The sequence below is a fragment of the Staurois parvus genome, unplaced genomic scaffold (assembly GCF_062004578.1).
Source record: "Staurois parvus isolate SC_StPar_1 unplaced genomic scaffold, SC_StPar_1.0 ptg001284l, whole genome shotgun sequence".
Lineage (NCBI taxonomy): Eukaryota > Metazoa > Chordata > Amphibia > Anura > Ranidae > Staurois > Staurois parvus.
In genome coordinates this window covers 302,602-322,456 of record NW_028319080.1, presented here as the reverse complement: position 1 = coordinate 322,456, position 19,855 = coordinate 302,602, and the positions used below count along the sequence as shown (strand labels likewise).

Below are 19,855 nucleotides of genomic sequence, written 5' to 3'. Positions count from 1 at the left end.
ACCATGTGACCTCTGTGATCATTCACAGATTTCACACGTAGTAAGCAATGATGTCACAAGTGACATCTTGCTTACTACTTTGCATGTGATCACTGATTCGCCAATCAGTGATCACATGATCGGGACCTCGTATAGAGGTCCCGTCCGACGATCGGTGTTTCACTGTGTCCGGAGGACACAGCGGGCACTTGATCGCGGTGGTGCGCGCTCCCAGGGAGCGCGCACAGCTAGAAAAGACGGGTGCCGTTTATGAACGGCAACCCGCCCCTGGAGTGCCACCGCCCTGCCGTTTATAAACAGCAGGCGGACGGCAAGAGGTTAACTATTGATGTGTACATCTGTGTGTGCTTCCGTTTTTTTTTGGGGGGGGGGGGGGGTTCATCCCCCACATCTCTTCTAACATTCTGCTAAAACTTTGTAATAGTACTGCTTAGACCTTGAAGAAGGGGACATTCCCTAAAAGCTTGTCCTCAAAATTGTATGTTAGTGCAAATAAAAAAAGTATCACGTCAGTACTCAATTGTTTCTGTCACAAATGCACTAATACAGCTGCAATCACCTCAAGCTATGCAGCAGAGAAATAGGAAAGCCTCCTCACCCACATTCCCTGGAATTCGTAAGGACTGGCTTAGGCTGATTTTGCATAGGTGTCATGCATCCTAAAAGTGGTGAAGAATGCACAGAATTCATGCACCTGTCTAGAAATTGTACTAGAATTTGGCTCATTCTGTGCAGCTTTTAGAACGTACGTGAGACACTTTCACAAAATCTGTCTGAGCCAGTTTTTCTCCTCGTACACTAAAAGAGAATTGGTTTTAATCAGCTCCACTATTACATTGACATTCATTGTGACACCATGTAAAAGTGGTGCATTTTAGAACGATTTGAATTCGGTGACTCAGGTAGTTACTAAAACCAGAACACTCAGAATCTGGTGCAGCTGTGCATGGGAGCCAATCAGCTTCTAACCTCAGCTTCTTTAATTAAGTTTTGACAATAAAACCTGGAAGCTGATTGGTTTCCACGCAGAGGTGTACCAGATTTTGCACTCTCCAATTTTAGTAAATAACTCCTCATTGTGTCACTGCCAGAACCAAAAAGTGTTGCAAATGCTTGATGAATGTGCCGCAATACATTAACAGGAGGAATAAATGTCAGAAATGTGGTGCTGCAGCTTTACTGATTTCCATCCATTGTGCTTTTCCTTACAGAGAGGTATTTCTATTTGTACAAAGAGCTGACAATCCAGTGATGTCCGGTTATCTGTGATTGTATAATACAAGACAGGTCATGATAGTAATATCTCTTGTAAAATAAAGCAAAATGATCTGCAGGACGTCTCATCTCCTGACATATTCCACACACACTGCTTACTATATCAGCACAGAAGGAGAGGAGAGGATGGGATACTTACTACTGGTGCTCTTATAGCCGCGTCCCTTCTCTGAAATATATAAAACATTGTTAGAGAGAAATACTAAGCATGAGCTCCTCACAAACGAGCGAGGATGAAAAGCACAAAGCATTCTGGTGGTGAATGTCTGTAAGGTCACATACATGAGACATTTACCTCCAGATTAAGCAGAAAACAACCCAGTAAGTAAAAGTGAACTCCAGGCAGATAAAAAACAAATACATTGCATCTCTGTCATCAATAATATTTTATTAAATGTATGTATTTCAATATGCATTGTCAGGATCTGAATTTAACTTGGTATCAGCCTCTTGCAATCCCTGTACAGCAGAGGTCAGAGAGGGGGAGGAAGAAGCAGCACAAAGAGCATGCTGATAGGAGGAGAGAGCAGCCTGGCACTGAGGTAAGCGTATCAGTCTGATGTTTCTCTGTTCACAGTGCAGTCACAGGATGGAAGGGTGGGAAGAGGGGAGACCTGCAAGTTCTACTAATCTGCAGCAGAGAAGAATTAGGTCTTCTGTCCTTCCAAACAGGGCTGTGCCGTGTGGCAGAGCTATGTAAATATTATGACTGGATGGACAGGTATACAAAACCTTTGGCCATAAAACAGCTCCCTTATATGCCTTTCATATGTGCAGAAAACTATTTGAGCACCAATTAATTATTATTTAAATGTATGTTTTTTAGGGCTAGTTCACGTTAGATGCAGTCCAGTGTGTTTTTATTCTGCATCAAAAATGCATGCACAGTGTTTTCCATGTATTTTAATGGCCATAGTTCACACCAGTGCAGTCAGTTCCAGTTAGTTTCCAATGCAGAAAAAAAAAGTAGAACATGCTGCATTTTTTCTGCACAGAACCATACTGGAACATAGAAAACTGCATCAAAACTGCACCGGAATGGAGTGTGGTGTGAACTGGAACCAAAAACGTGTCCAGAGTGCATCTTTGTGCTGAGAACTGGCCCTGAATCCATAAAATATTTCATCTTTCTCTTTCTTGTTAAAGTGGAACTAAATGTATTGTATTCATGTGGACTGGCTATTGCAAAAGAGACAGACAATCTTTCTTCTGTATTAAAACAAACTCACCTGCCTGTTTGCAATCTTCTTTAGAATGTACATGTGCAGCTCAGCCTACATTCCCGGCACACCGTGCTGGTCCCAGAATGAATGACACATGCGGGGTCACATCATCCTCCACCAGATAAACAAGTGGGCTAAAGGCCCAACACCCGGAAGACGTCAGGGAGATGATGTCACTGCTCAAAGCGGGATATATCCAGGGCCAGGACAAGGGGTGGGCAGGAGGGGCGGCTGCCCTGGGCACGGTGATATCATGTGAGGTAGGGGAACACCACAAGGAGATTTGGAGAGAGAGGATTTTGTGTTGGAAGGGGGAATCTGGGGGGGGGGCAGCTAGGTTCTAGGAGGGGAAATTTTGGGGGTAAGAATGTGATTTAGGGGAATTTGTGTTGGGAGGAGGGATGGTGGGATAACAATTTGTGCTAGGAGGGGAGATTGGGGGGAATTTGTGGTGGAAGGGGGGATCTGCAGTTGGGGGGAAATAATGTGTACTGGGAAAGAAAATTTTTGGGGTAAAGGATTTATGCTAGGAGGGGTGATTTTTGGGAGGGCATTAGAGCTGGTGGGATTTGGGGGATGGAGGGGGGATTTCAGCAGGTGGGCGGATTTGTACTGGGAGGAGGGGGAATTTATGTTTAGGGGTAAACATGCAGATTAGTGCTCAGTTTGTTGGGGGGAGGGGGGATTTTTCTGACACATAATGGTCATAAATCTTTGGGGTGTGCAGTTTGGCATGTTCAGCCATGTTTAGAATTTGAACTCTGGCAAAAGCAAATTTTGTCCAAATACAAGAGTCATGTGTATTATAACTCGAATCTTGGTGTATGTTGTGTACTTCTACCAGATCTGTGCAATAATTCAGCGGCTTTACCTCTGGGCCAGAGCTTCCTGCAATAAAGACCATCCACTGCTGCTATTTCAATTTGTGCATAGTGACTGGTCTTGTCTCCACCCCCTCCTGTAGTTTTCTGCAGGCAGCCAATAGTGGTTGAAGCTGCTGTGCCCCTCCCACAGCTCTGCTCATGTACAGCACAGTGATGGTGTCACTGCTACTTTTACAAGGTACTATCTGAGCTTGCAAAGGCATTTAGTGCAGAGAATGGATGTACAGTCGGGTCCATAAATATTGGGACATCGACACAATTCTAACATTTTTGGCTCTATACACCACCACAATGGATTTGAAATGAAACAAAGAAGATGTGCTTTAACTGCCGACTAGCGTATGTACTCTCCAGCGCCTCAGGATATGCACAGCCAAAAGGGAAGCCAAGGGTACCAGGACAGCGACAACCAAAAGGAAATGTTCCAGGGGTGCAGCCCTCCTCAGACGGGGAAATCAGCCACTGGATAGAGAGAAAACAGGTGGCGCACACACCTAGTGCATTATCCAAGGTTTATTGTAGGAATTAAATCATAAAAACATACTCACAGACGAAGCATGTATCTAAAAAGCATAGAAAAATGATAATGGCCACAACGGCGGGCAAGGTGTTCTCACTGTCAGTGCGGTCAAATGGCTGACGCGTTTCGGGGACGAATCCCTTTCCTCAGAGCTGATGACCAACCTCTGATGCACGATGAATGGAAAGTAAAGTAAGAGCCCTGCTGTTGATGCCTCAACAGCAGGGCTCTTACTTTACTTCCCATTCATCGTGCATCAGAGGTTGGTCATCAGCTCTGAGGAAAGGGATTCGTCCCCGAAACGCGTCAGCAATTTGACCGCACTGACAGTGAGAACACCTTGCCCGCCGTTGTGGCCATTATCATTTTTCTATGCTTTTTAGATACATGCTTCGTCTGAGTATGTTTTTATGATTTAATTCCTACAATAAACCTTGGATAATGCACTAGGTGTGTGCGCCACCTGTTTTCTCTCTTTAACTGCCGACTGTCAGCTTTAATTTGAGGGTATTTACATCCAAATCAGGTGAACGGTGTAGGAATTACAACAGTTTGCATATGTGCCTCCCACTTGTTAAGGGACCAAAAGTAATGGGACAATTGGTTTCTCAGCTGTTCCATGGCCAGGTGTGTGTTATTCCCTCATTATCCCAATTACAATGAGCAGATAAAAGGTCCAGAGTTCATTTCAAGTGTGCTATTTGCATTTGGAATCTGTTGCTGTCAACTCTCAAGATGAGATCCAAAGAGCTGTCACTATCAGTGAAGCAAGCCATCATTAGGCTGAAAAAACAAAACAAACCCATCAGAGAGATAGCAAAAACATTAGGCGTGGCCAAAACAACTGTTTGGAAGATTCTTAAAAAGAAGGAACGCACCGGTGAGCTCAGCAACACCAAAAGACCCGGAAGACCACGGAAAACAACTGTGGTGGATGACCGAAGAATTCTTTCCCTGGTGAAGAAAACACCCTTCACAACAGTTGGCCAGATCAAGAACACTCTCCAGGAGGTAGGTGTATGTGTGTCAAAGTCAACAATCAAGAAAAGACTTCACCAGAGTGAATACAGAGGGTTCACCACAAGATGGAAACCATTGGTGAGCCTCAAAAACAGGAAGGCCAGATTAGAGTTTGCCAAACGACATCTAAAAAGCCTTCACAGTTCTGGAACAACATCCTATGGACAGATGAGACCGAGATCAACTTGTACCAGAGTGATGGGAAGAGAAGAGTATGGAGAAGGAAAGGAACTGCTCATGATCCTAAGCATACCACCTCATCAGTGAAGCATGGTGGTAGTGTCATGGCGTGGGCATGTATGGCTGCCAATGGAACTGGTTCTCTCATATTTATTGATGATGTGACTGCTGACAAAAGCAGCCGGATGAATTCTGAAGTGTTTCGGGCAATATTATCTGCTCATATTCAGCCAAATGCTTCACAACTCATTGGACGCTTCACAGTGCAGATGGACAATGACCCAAAGCATACTGCGAAAGCAACCAAAGAGTTTTTTAAGGGAAAGAGGTGGAATGTTATGCAATGGCCAAGTCAATCACCTGACCTGAATCCCATTGAGCATGCATTTCACTTGCTGAAAACAAAACTGAAGGGAAAATGCCCCAAGAACAAGCAGGAACTGAAGACAGTTGCAGTGGAGGCCTGGCAGAGCATCACCAGGGATGAAACCCAGCGTCTGGTGATGTCTATGCGTTTCAGACTTCAGGCTGTAATTGACTGCAAAGGATTTGCAACCAAGTATTAAAAAGTGAAAGTTTGATTTGTAATTATTATTCTGTCCCATTACTTTTGGTCCCTTAACAAGTGGGAGGCATATATGCAAACTGTTGTAATTCCTACACCGTTCACCTGATTTGGATGTAAATACCCTCAAATTAAAGCTGACAGTCTGCAGTTAAAGCACATCTTGTTTGTTTCATTTCAAATCCATTGTGCTGGTGTATAGAGCCAAAAATGTTAGAATCGTGTTGCTGTCCCAATATTTATGGACCTGACTGTATATCCTTTGTGTCCATTTAGGATAATATTTATATGAATGTTTTGTGCCTGGATTTCAGCTTTAATGACAGTAAATAGTTTCATGATTACTTAGTTAATAAACGTGGAATAAAGTCAAATGTTTGTAAAGTTTCTCCTCTGGTTGATTTGGTCCAGAGCAAGATGAAACAAATCTCTCCTACAGAACTGATGCCAGAAACTCCAGTTACCTGCAAGCTGAAAAGATATTAGACTCAACCCTCCGGCAGCCTGTGTCTCCTACCCCTTCCTTTTCAGCCTCCCATGCATCAGCATTCAATGCTTCCAGCAGTGTCAGATTCCTGTGTCCTCCATGCCTTGTGGTTCCATTTTCTGACACCGACATTACTACAGGACTCCTTGGTGACATAGGAGTTAGGGGATGCAGGCATCTGACACTCCCAGAAGAGTTAAATGATGAAATATTGGGGTGCAGTGTTGGAATGGAAGGGATGTAGGAGACACAGGCTGCCAGAGAGGTGAGTATACTACCCCTTCTCTTGCAGGGAACCATCATCTTTTAACCAGTTCCAGTCGAGGACAATTCTAACATTTCTACCCTACAAGTAAAAACTACTTGGAACCCCAAAACATTATATTTTTTTTTTCTATAAAAGACCCCAGGGAATAAAATGATGGGTGTTTCATATTTTAATGATATTTATGCAGTGGTTTTCAAATGCAATTTGTTTAAAAAAATACACTTTGATGAATCTGAATGCACAAAAACACAATATAATACCTAATAGAGATGTGCACAACAGGAAAACGTGTTTTGGTTTGGATTAATTCATTTTGTCATATTTGTTATGTTAGAATGATTCGTTTTTGGAATTTGTGTTGTATATTTGGATTCATTTTGTATATTCGTTATTTTCAAATCAATTTGAGATTCGAATTTCAGAAGATGGCTATATTCATTCAATTTTTTTCTAATCTATTCACTTTTTTCTAAGATATTTTCTATTTTATTCTTTTATTTTATATTCTATTTTATTCTATTCTTTTCTATTGTATTCTATAAAGCAGTCTAAGTAGCAATCATCATCTTATTTCACTTTTATACCTTACTGTATTTATTGCAATATATTTCCATTTTGAATTTTAATAATTTTTTTAAAATTCATTTTTTAATTCATTTTTGAATTTAGAGAATTTGCTTCGTTATTTATTTGAGATTTATTGAAATTCTTTACTATTGTGATTCAGAAATGTGGATACATTTTGAATCTCCGAATATTGAACATTTTGTGTGAATTTCTATTCATAACAAAACAAATCTCACATGTCTAATAACCAATTGTTTAGTAAAATAAAAAAGATAACGGTACACCGAGTAAATAGATACCTTACATGTCACGCTTTAAAATTGTGTACTCCTGTGGAACCTTAACAAGCTCCTAGGCGACGCTTTACAAGTCTTTACAGGTTTCCAGTTTAGAGTTACACAGGAGTTCTGGCCCTAGAATTTTTGTTCTTGCTTTGACATTTGCAGCAATACCTCACATGTGGTGTGATCACCGTTTATGTACAGTATGCGTGCGGGGCCTATGTGTGTGTTTGCATTTGTGTGTGAGCTCAGGGGGATGAGGCACTGTAAAATTAATTAATTTTTTTACATCTTACCTTTAATTTATTTTGGATCGATTTTATTGCTATAGCATGGGCCATGACAGGTCCTCTTTTTGGAGAGATTCCCTACCTCTCCTCTGGCCTCCAAAGCATCTAAACAAACCTGGATCGGTTTGATCAGATGCTTTCACAAGCTGGGAATGGATTATTTTCTTGAGACTGAAAATGTTAGTAACCGAATCCTCATAGTTTCTGGTTTCTGATGTTACACAGTTGGAGAAACAACATCGGTTCCTCTCACCGAGTACCAAGAAACAGATGCTGCTGGTCGCATCCATACCAGGCTCCCTGATTGGACGGGAAAGACCTGTAAAGGCAGAGGCAGCAGGGAAGAGGAATGTGCTTCCTTGGCCTGGAAAAGTGATCCAGCGGCTCTATAGCTGCTGGATCACTTTTACATTGTGGGGAATTGGCCGACTCAAAAAAATGATACCAGAAGCATGATTGTAGCCTCATCCATGATCCTGGTATAACCACTTCAACCTTAGGTAAATTTATAAACGGCCTAAGGACAGGAAGTGGTTAAGCAATTGACAAGGTCATTTCAAATTCCACATTGCTTCTGATATTGCTGGCTCTGGTGGTAAAGCTTAGTAGCTCAAACTGTAAAGAACACCTTTTTAAACTGACAGGAACATCTCCTTTCTTCCATCTGGAACTGTTCCTTGTACAGATCCTAAGGAACAATAATTTGCCAAATCTTAAGACTGGCCTTGATATATATGAACATGTTATTTTAAACTCAAAATCCAGGAAGAGGATACTCCATGTGGAGTGTTGCTTTAATCTCCACTTTGGTCCAGATGAAAGGGGTGTTGGCCACAAGAGCCTGTCTTCTTTCAAAAGCTTCACAAATTCTTACAAAAAGTGTCTGCATACAACGTGTGACTCGTGTCCGGTTTTCAGTGCGCCTGAAAACTGAACACATTATACAGACCTGACCGTGGCTCCCTAAAAGAGCTGGAGAGAGGATTAGATGTTCTCCTCCCTCCAGCCTGCAGGGGGTGATAAAGAGTCACCACTGAGACTAAGAGCTCACTGATATAAGGAGGCACTCTGATGGGGACACCTGATGTAAGGGGGCACACTGATGGGGACACCTGATGTAAGGGGGCACTCTGATGGGGACACCTGATGTAAGGGGGCACACTGATGGGGACACCTGATGTAAGGGGGCACTCTGATGGGGACACCTGATGTAAGGGGGCACTCTGATGGGGACACCTGATGTAAGGGGGCACTCTGATGGGGACACCTGATGTAAGGGGGCACTCTGATGGGGACACCTGATGTAAGGGGGCACTCTGATGGGGACACCTGATGTAAGGGGGCACTCTGATGGGGACACCTGATGTAAGGGGGCACTCTGATGGGGACACCTGATGTAAGGGGGCACTCTGATGGGGACACCTGATGTAAGGGGACACCAGATGTAGGGAGGCACTCTGATGTGGATACCTGATGTAAGGGGCACTCTGTCATTTGTGTGCAACCACCTTTGTATAAAAATCCAGGAAAGCAAAATGCTGCCTTTACTATATTTTTTCACAGAATGTAGCCTTTCCTTATATTAAAATTGACTTTATAGTTGTGACTTTTAGTTGTGATAGAAATTCCATATTCTAGATGTAGCCCAAAGCTGGATACACATTATAAGTCGAACCTGAGGATAATACTAATTGTACAAAAATTTAGGACAAAGATTTTTTTTTTGTTTGATGTAGAAACATTGTAGCATAGATTATTGTTGTTTACTGTTTCTAATCAATCTTTCGTATGATTTTTCTTGTATGAAAACAGTACACAGTAACCCCTCGCTCTCCAGAGGATTTACCCCCCTTCCTGACCAGGCCCTTTTTTGCAATACAGCACTGCATTATTTTAACTGACAACTGCGCGGTCATGCAACGCTGCACCCAAATGAAATTTATGTCTTTTTTCCCCACAGCTTTTTTTTGGTGGTATTTGATCGCCTGTGTGGTTTTTATTTTTTGTGCTATAAACAGCAAAAGACTGACAATTTTGAGAAAAAAAACAATATTTTTGACTTTTTGCTATTAAACATGTCCAGTAAAAACATTAAAAAAAAAAAAATCACATTTTGTCATAAATTTCAGCCAAAATGTATTCTGTTCCATGTCTTTGCTAAAAAAAAATCTCAATACATGTAAATTAATTGGTTTATGTAAAAGGTATAGCATTTAGATATTGGAATTTTGTTTTCTTTTTTATGAGTAATGGCGGCGATCAGCAACTTATAGCAGGACTGCGGTGGGCATTCTGACAAGGGGAGGGGGGGAAACTGACTTGGTGTCACTGTCATCAGTGACACCAATACAGTGATCAGTGCTAATAAAAACACTGATACTATACTAATGACACTGGGCAAGAAGGGGTTTTACATCTGGGGCGATCAAAGGGTTAACTGTGTGCTGTTTTACTATGAGCCTGTGTGTGTGTTTCACTGTAAGTACACTCTTTTGTATGGCTTGCTATGCAGAGCCAAGCTTACAGGTGGGAGATCTGTGTTGTTTATACACAGGTCTTTCCCCCATCAGAGATACTTGCCGATTACCGGGTGCCAGCGAGAAATCACCAGTCGGGACCCAGTGATTGACGGCCGAGGCTGTGAATGCCCCCCTACCGAGAACTGCAAAATCACGTATATACATGATTTTGCGCACCCGTTCCGCCCTGTAGCATTTTTCTGGTATGGGGCAGCGCAGAAGCAGTTAAATAGAAATTGTTAGTTGTGTTCACATACAAGAAAGATTTTTGAATTTGTTCATTCGGAAATTTTCGTTTGGAAAGTCTGAATCAGATGTTGCAAGTTGTGTACAGACTATACTAAATTGAACAGCTGTGCCTCATACAGAATTTTTCTTCCGATTTTCTTATAGTGTGCACCCAGCTTTACAAGTGATATTTACAGAGGAAGTAATGCATTAGTTTCAAAAATGTTTAGCTCTTTTTTTTATACATTCTGAGGTTTTGTTTCCTTTTACAGTTACCACGTGGCATTGAGGGGTGACTCCTCAGGCATTTTTAGGTTGTCATGCTGATTCCCCCAGCCTTGGTGCATTCTGCTAATAACACATTAATTATACAGCCTTTGTTCGGGACATTCATTTATCCAATAACAGAAAGTAACATCTGAGAGAAAAAAAACAAGATCTGTCACTTACTCTTGTACAAACAGATTCCAACACCAAGAGCGACTGCGATGACAACAACACCACAGGCAATGCCAATAATCACAGCAAGTGGGAGGCCACTGTCAGGTTCTGTAAGTGAGAGACACAAAAGAACATTGAATGGTGGGAATACTGAGAGAAGGAGACATCTGATAGTAATATATTATGTCTGCAGAGCTAAATAGGCGGATTTATGAAAAATGAACCGGCCTCCTATACTAAATTCCTTCTTTAGTTGAAAGATGAAAGTTGAATGATTGTTAAGTACAAATTCTATATTGATGTTTTTGATTTTATAGATACAAAAAAAGTCTTCTGGCTCTGTGAAAAAAAGGATGAAACACTGGACTTCTAAATTCAATTCCTAGTGATATAAATGTACAGTACACAGTGTTCAGTAGTCTGGAGCACATAATGTATAGTACAGGGTACAAGGTGAACAGTCTGTGGCTGGGGCGGACTGACCATTTGGAAACTCGGGCACTGCCCGAGGGCCCGGGGTCAGTAGGGGGCCCCATGAGATTCCCCTGGTACCTTTTTCATAGGCTTTTTTGAGTTTGGACAAGGACACAAGGGCCCCATGTTCCCCTATTGCCCGGGAGCCCCATGAGTTGTCAGTCTGCCCCTGGTCTGTGGCCTCTGGTGTGCTTTTATATTGTTTTTGGTCAGTGAAAAGGACATTAGTATATATAGTGTATTATAGTGACAGTCGGTGGGTGTCGGGGCAGCGGCATTCAGTGGAGAAGTGTAAAGGTTAATTTGTGAACAGTGAATCGTTGCAGTTGAGGTTAGTGAAAAAGTGCTGTCAATGGAGAAGTTTCTAGATGTCATAGTAGTCAGTGGAGAAGTGCCTGGGTTAAAACGGTGGTCAGTGGAGAAGTGTGTGGGTGAATGGGTGGTCAGTGGAGAAGTGTGTGGGTGAATGGGTGGTCAGTGGAGAAGTGCCTGGGTGAATTGGTGGTCAGTGGAGAAGTGTGTGGGTGAATGGGTGGTCAGTGGAGAAGTGTGTGGGTGAAAGGATGGTCAGTGGAGAAGTGTGTGGGTGAAAGGATGGTCAGTGGAGAAGTGTGTGGGTGAAAGGATGGTCAGTGGAGAAGTGCCTGGGTGAAAGGATGGTCAGTGGAGAAGTGCCTGGGTGAATTGGTGGTCAGTGGAGAAGTGCCTGGGTGAATGGGTGTTCAGTGGAGAAGTGTGTGGGTGAATGAGTGGTAAATGGAGAAGTGCGTGGGTGAATTGGTGGTCAGTGGAGAAGTGTGTGGGTGAATTGGTGGTCAGTGGAGAAGTGTGTGGGTGAATTGGTGGTCAGTGGAGAAGTGCCTGGGTGAAGGGGTGGTCAGTGAAGTGTATGGGTGAATTGGTGGTCAGTGGAGAAGTGTGTGGGTGAATGGGTGGTCAGTGGGGAAGCACAGGAGGTGTAGGGATGCGCATGGGAGAACAGTGGTGGTAAGTGGAAAGTGCACTTGTGAAGTGGGAGTCAATGTTGTGTGAATACTATGGTGGTAAATGGAGAAGTGTGTTGGTGCAGTAACAGTCAGTGAAGAATTGCTTCAGTTAAGTGGCTTTCAGTGATGTGTGAGTACAGTGGTGGTAAGGGGAGAAAGGTGTGGTGGCAGCGGTAGCCAGCAGAGAACCTCACAGTAACTGTGGCACTGACTGGAGCAGTGCATGAGTATCACAGCTGTTTGTGGGGAAGTCTTGAAGACCATGCATTTTCTATGGTGTTTTGTTTACACCTTTAAATCAGTATTTTCCGCTAGAAAATTACTTAGAACCCCCAAACATTTAATATTTTTTTCAGCAAAGACCCTAGAGAACAAAATGGTGATTGTTGCCATTTTTTATGTCACATGGTATTTGCGCAGAGGTTTTTCAAATGCAATTTGTTTGATACACTTTAGTAAAAAAAAATAAAAACAAAACACAACATTTACCCCGATTTTTGTAAAATAATAAAGATGTTATGGCGCAAAAATAGATACCTAACATGTCAGACTTTAATATTGTGCATGCTTGTGGAATGGCAACTATGGTACTTAAAATTCTCCATAGGGACGCTTTAAAAATATTCACAGTTTACTTGTTTAGAGCTACAGAGGAGGTCTAGTGCTAGAATGATTTCTCTCACACTAATGATTGCGGCGATACCTCACATGTCCTGCAAACACTGTTTACATATGTGTGTGTGATTTAGGCAGGCATTAGCATCTGCACGCGAGCATGGTGGGATGGGGGTGCTTTAAAAAAAAAAAAAAAAAAAAGTTTCCTACATCCCTTGTAATAGAAATATGCATGACAGGTCCTCTTTAAGAAGAGATCTGGGGTCAAAAAGACCCCAAACCTCTTCTTTACCCTTAAAAGAAAAAAAAATTAAAAATAATTATTTACATCCGCCCACAACCGTCATGACGACGCTCTGGTCTTCCAGCAAGATGGCGGGAATGGCGGCACCCTTGGCTTGTTTCTCGGGTCTACCACGGTTAACGGTAAACCCGAGAAACACCAGCGAGCAGCAGGAGGGGGGGGGGGGGGCTTCCCCGTTTGCGACTATGGAAAGCGATCCAGAGGCTCAAGAGCCGCTAAGACTGCTTTCATGTAAAGGCCAGCCATTTACTGGAGAAAAAAAAAACATACCAGGGTTAAGGATGATTCCTTCAGCCCTAACCCTGGTAAACCACTTGAAAACTGCAACGCATATTTTATGTATTGTGGTCTTTAAGTGGTTAATGGCCAGCAGGAAAGTGTGTGGGTGCAGTGTCGATTGGTTGAATAATGTCTCGTGCAGTCAGTGGAGAATTGCGTGAGACAAAGCGCAATGCTACAGCGATGGTCAGTTGAAAAGCTCATAGCTGTCTTTCTTCTGCAGGGTGATGGACTGTAACAAAAATGAAAACTGAAGCACCACGACACTGCTAAGAGGCCCACATATAAATGTATGTCAAAAAAAGTCACAGCAACAATCCGAAGAATAGCCAACACAGACAACTGTTGGATTGTCCTCCTGATTTTTATTGGAATTAGGTTATATCTGGACCTTTTAGCAATGGTGTGGGGCTTCATTTTCATTTTTGTTACATTCCACTACAAAGGAGATGGAGATCCTAATGGGCGCAGAACCTGCCTGTCCAGGAACCAGACTATTCACATCAATATCAACCTAAGATAGCAATGCCAACAAGAGAGCCTTACGGGTCCAGTGCAATTCTTCCACTTTCCTTAACTTACTGCTGCTGAGGACACAATGGGCTGGTTTTACTAAAGGCAAATATCCTTGTTAAAGGGGGCTGCCAGATTCTGATAAGCCCCCCTGCCAACAGACCCCCACAACCACCAGGGCTGTGGGTAGAGGCCTTTGTCCCCATCAACATAGGGACAAGGTGTTTTGGGGGGAGCTCCCCCTGCCCCAAAACACTCCCCCCATGTTGAGGGCATGTGGCCTGGTAGGGTCCAGGAGGGGGGTTGCTTGCTTGCCCCCCATTCCTGACATGCCAGACTGCATGCTCAGCTAAGGGTCTGGTATGGATTTTGAGGGGGCCCCAGTTTTTTATTTTGATGTGGGGGTTCCCCTAAAAATCCATACCAGACCCGAAGGGCTTGGTATGGATGGGGGGGGGGGGGGGGGGCAAGCTGTTTTTTTTTTATTAATTTACAATTGCCAGCAATTCTTTTTTTTACATTCAGTTGTCAGTGGGGAATCCCGCTGACAGCTGATGAATAATGGGTTGTTAAGGACACAGCAGCCACCCACTCCTTAACAACCCATGACAGTTACTGACAGTTACCAGTATATTCCGCATGCCGGGACTACAACTTAATTGCCGCATGCATTTAATTATGTATTTCCTTCCGTGAACTGACTTTAAGGTCTTTTTATGTGGTATTTACAGAGCGTTTTTGCTATTTTCGGTAAATGCCGCATACTAGCAATAGTGATTGGACATTTTCAGTATTGCATGCGGTATGTGGTGCTGTGAATGACATAACACATGCAATAACCTTTAGTGAATTGTCCCCAAAAAGGAAGAAAGGACAACACAACACATCCCTCTCTTCTCAACACTATAAAACATTGAGGGGAGTGTTCTGTGGTTCACAGAAGTAAAGTGGCCCGGGCTGACAACATTCCTTGGAAGTTTAATGAAGAGGAGGTACTTTCTTCTCAGCTCACTGCAAGAAGTTAGAAGCTCACTGGGTTTCTGTCAAGTCAACAGTTGTTTTTTTTATGTACTTGCAGCCTTTATAAAGAGACAAAACAAGGGGAAATGGGCAGGGACTACATACTAGAGGTGCACCGAAATGAAAATTCTGGTGCTGAAACCAAAAATTCAAAATGCATTTGACCAAAAACCGAAACCAAAATGCGCAGTTTTTAAATATAGAATATATATTTTTTGGAGAAAAATACACTTGATTATAAAAAAACAAAAGAACCTAACATATACCCCAGTATTTTTGTAAAATATGAAAAAGGATGTTACAGCGAGCAAATAGATACCCAACATGTCACGTTTTAAAATTGCACACGCTCATGGAATGGCGTGAAACTGCGGTACTTAAAAATCTCCATGGGTGATGCTTTAAATTATTGCTCTTGCTCTGACATTCGTTGCGATACCTCACATGTGTGGTTTGAACACCGTTTACATATGTGGGTATGGCCTACATATGTGTTCAGCACTATGTGTGAGCACGGGGGGGGGGGACAGGGACACTTTTTTTTTTATTATTTATTTAATGTTTTCTTTTTTTTTTTTGCACTGTTCCTTTAATAAAAATTGTAATCACTTTTATTCTTATCACAAGAAATGCATGCATCCCTTGTGATAGAAATAATTTAGTGACAGGTCCTCTTTATGGAGATATATGGAGTCAATAAGACCCCGTATCTCTCCTCTGCAATGTAAAGTACTGGATCAAAAAAAAGCATTGATCTAGTGCTTTAAAAAAAAAAATTGTCCGAAACCGGAAGTGACATCACTCCGGTCCTCCAAGGGCATAGAGATGAGGGGAGGCCATCTTTCCTTCACTAATCTCTATGCCCAGTGCCGGGATCGTATGATGGTTTCTCAGGTAAGGCTGAGAACTACCGAGCGGCGGCTGGTGGTGGCAGAGGTGGGCGGGCGGCTGCGACGTCAGGGGCGGGGTTTTTTCAGCACCTGTATCGGTGCTTTTTTTCATATCGTCCGACAACCGAAAGTGGTGTTTTCGGCCTCCAAAATTTTGGTGCATCCCTACTAAATACGTTTTTTTAAAAAAATTATTTTACTCACATATTCACTTTAAGATATTGCAATTTACATTCCATAAAGGCAGATTTCACCTGTGCTCCACATCGTTGGGTATCATTACGAAAGCAAAGTGAACTATGCTATCTGCAGAAACAATAGAAGGCTTACATCTAAACTGTATATCACTCACCCCATTTCACACTGAGAGTCTCATCCTCCAGGCTGCTGTGGTCCACATGACAGAAGTAAGTCCCTGCGTCCTTGGTTGGCACTTCCACACTGACTCTGGTCTGATAGGTGCCATCAGGATGGGGGAGAATTGGAGTCATTTCATCTGAAGGAACATGGTCCTCCCCATTCCTCATCCACCTCACATCCACAGGTCGGGGGTGAAACCCGTACACCAGGCAATGAAGTCTGGTCACATCATCCGACTGACGGCGGCCCCACACCTTCACCTCTGGACGCACTGAGAGAGAGAAAGAGAAAAATATCATTCTGCTGGTTGTACAGAAGGTCAAGTAATGTGCTGTGTATAATGCCACATATAAATGTTTTTTTTTTTAGAAGTTATCATTGTGAACTAGGATTCTATTAACAAATCAGATGCATGTTATTAATACGTATTTGGCTGTGACATATGTCTGCAAGAATGGGTTACATTTTTAAAACCAAAGATTGATCTCCTACTAAAATTGTGTTTCCTGGCTGTTATGGGACCCATCGGCTTCAATACTTTCTTAGTCACCAACCTAGAACAGCAATGCAGTCAGAGTAAAGTCCTTATCTGCATATATTTTTCCAGGTCAGTGACTCAAAGCACTGAAACAACATGAATGCCAGGAAACTAGTCTTTTCAGAAGGAGAGACCAGCGATGGCAAAGCCCTTGTTTCCCTCAGGAAAGGTTTACTTTAAAGTGGTTGTAAACTTCAGACATGATAAATGAACAAAACATCCCTCTATGCTTAGATTTGGATATATTTTTTATACATATTTTGTGTATGATTTTGGCACCCTGAAAAAAAAATTTTTTTCTATTTTCATTTTGCTAATTTTTGATGGGATGTCGTGCCCTTAATTCCCAGGTACCTGGTATTTTCATATTTCATATCCCTCTATAGTGTGTACTAGCCTGAATCTAAAGCACCTAGTCTGGTTCCTCTCTGATCTCTCCTCTCTCTGCTATCTCAGCCTCCAAGGAGATGGCTCACCCCCCAAGTACACAGCAGATCTCTAATATCTTCAGCTCTAGGCTTCTCATTTATTAGCGATCAGATTGCACTCAGCTCTGTACGCTATCTCTGCAGTGTGCACAACCTCAGATCCCCACCTCCTGCTTTCAGCTGCTGAGAAAACTGCTTTCACCTGTGTGTTGTAGAAGTCTGTACAGGACAGATGGCTGCAGATAAACAGGTACAACCCACAGTATCTCACAGAAGTGAGTCCACCCCTCACATTTTTGTAAATATTATATCTTTTCATGTGACAACACTGAAGAAATGACACTTTTCTACAATGTGACATAGTGAGTGTACCGAATAACAATGTAAATTTGTTGTCCCCTCAAAATAACTCAACACACAGCCATTAATGTCTAAACCGCTGGCAACAAAAGTGAGTACACCCCTAAGTGACAAGGTCCAAATTGGGCCCAAAGTGTCACCCTAGTGAATAAAATGGTGGGTGCTGCAATTTATTATGTCACATAGTACTCGCGCAGCGATTTTTCAAACACATTTAAAAAAAAATACACTTTTCTTACTTTTGATGCACAAAAACACAATATATTGGCTAATTATTTGGTAAAATATAAAAGATGATGGTATGCTGAGTAAATAGATACCAAACATGACATTGTTTAAAACTGCGCATTCCCCGTGCAACGGTGACAAACTGCATACATTTTTAATATCCGTAGGCAATGCTTTAAAAGCCTTTACAAGCTACCAGTTTAGATTTACAGAGGAGGTCTAGTGTTAGAATTACTGCCCTTGATCTGATGTTCGCGGTGATACCTCACATGCATGGTGCAACTGCTGTTTACATACCAGCACAGGGTCAACCCTCGCGCACGCAGGTGTGCACTGCACAAGGGGGTGGGCGAGGGTGCTTTTTTTTTTTTTTTTAAGTTATTTGGATTTTTTTGTTATTTTTAAACTGTCCCTTCCATTTTTTTTAATCACTTTTAATGCTATCACAGGGAATGCAAATCTCCCCTATAACTTCAATGGGCATTGTCATATATTCTTTTTTGAGAAATCTGGGGTCTGTCAGACTCTAGATATCTCTGCCCTTACATTATCTAATCAAACCAAGATCGGTGTGATCAGATTCTTTCCCAATTTACAAATGGCGCTGTTTATATCCTGTGAAACTGAAGTGATGAAATGCTCGTAGCTTACAATTTCTTAGACTATGGAGATGATTGGCACCATTCTGGTCTCCAATCAGCTCTATGGTCAGCTGGCAGAAACACCGGCTGCATTCTCAGGTTCCCCAGATGGCACGGGACTGCCTGAGAAGGGCGTGGAAGTCAGTGGGGGAGGAGGGGCATTGTCTCCTTTTGCTTGTAAAAGCGGTAAGTGGTATGTGTCCTGCAGCCCATTTCACCGGCCGTCCTGGATTCCAGGAGGCCAGCATCTTCAGTGTGGGCACCCGGCTGTGATAGCTTGCGGCTTCACAGCCGGGTACCCACTGCGCATGCGTGAGTAGTGCTGCACATCGTGAATGGTCCTGTAGTCTTCTGGGACCTGTCACATGTCCCAAAAGACTACAGGGAGGGAGGGAGGACACCTGTCAAATTCGGGTACCTGCTCCCCAAAGGTGCCAATCCTTAATGGGGAGCGGGGGAGCAGTCCTTCAAGTGGAACTTCCCCTTTTGGGTGGAGCTCCGCTTTAAATATGTAAGGGGCGGGGCCACCCTGGGACATCACGCATGTGACCCCACCCCACGTGACATCAATTTTTTTTTAATTTTGGCGTCGGAGTTAGCCTCAAAATCCGTACCACACCCGAAGGGCTTGGTATGGATGGGAAGGGGGACCCCACGCCAGTTTTTAAATTATTTTTTTAATTGCCAGCAATTCTTTTACATTCAGCTGTGAGTGGGAAACCCCGCTAACAGCTGAAACATTAACACATGATTGTCACTACTAAAATATTGCATGACATGATAAAATAACTCATGTGGTATTTTAGTAGCGTTTACTTTTTTCTGACTTCCAGAACGGATTAATTGATTTTCAATGCATTCCTATGGGAAACAACGTTTTGGTTTATGAATTTTTCGCTATACGAAAAGTCCTGCAGAACTAATTAAATTTGTAAACCGAGGTATGCCTGTAATCAGAGAAGCAGCCAAGAGGCCCATGGTAACTGTGGACAAGCTGCAGAGATCCACAGCTCAGTTGGGAGAATCTGTCCACAGGACACCTATTAGTCGTGCACTCCAAAAATCTGGCCTTTATGGAAGAGTGGCAAGAAGAAAGTCATAAGAAATCCCGTCTGCAGTTTGCAAGAAGCCATGTGGGGAACACAGAAAACATGTGGAAGAAGGTGCTCTGGTCAGATGAGACCAAAAATCAAACTTTTTGGCCTAACAGCAAAACGCTGTGTGTGGTGGAAAACTAACACTGCACATCACCCTGAACACACCACCCCCACCGTGAAACATGGTGGTGGCAGCATCATGTTGTGGGATGCTTTTATTCAGCAGGGAGAGGGAAGCTGGTCTGCAAAAGACTTGAGAATGGGGCAGAGGTTCACCTTCCAGCAGGACTACGACCCAAAACATCCAGCCAGAGCTACAATGGGATGGTTTAGATCAAAGCATATTCATGTGTCAGAATGGCCCAGTCAAAGTC

The 19,855-nt window shown here is 42.8% G+C and overlaps 1 protein-coding gene across 3 annotated transcripts in view; it reads right to left on the bottom strand.

The window, feature by feature from the left end:
* LOC149437506 (class I histocompatibility antigen, F10 alpha chain-like) overlaps positions 1–19,855 on the bottom strand; it is a 105,257-nt gene that overhangs the window by 4,655 nt on the left and 80,747 nt on the right. For 2 of the 3 annotated variants that reach the window (XM_089660840.1, XM_089660842.1), the window contains 3 exons: positions 16,182–16,460; positions 10,758–10,856; positions 1,415–1,444 (listed from right to left, as the gene is read on the bottom strand). In XM_089660840.1, coding sequence (XP_089516966.1) covers positions 1,415–1,444; positions 10,758–10,856; positions 16,182–16,460 — 408 coding nt within the window. Of the gene's footprint in view, positions 1–1,414; positions 1,445–10,757; positions 10,857–16,173; positions 16,461–19,855 lie in introns of those variants that run through there. The other variant, XM_089660841.1, reaches the window with a different exon arrangement.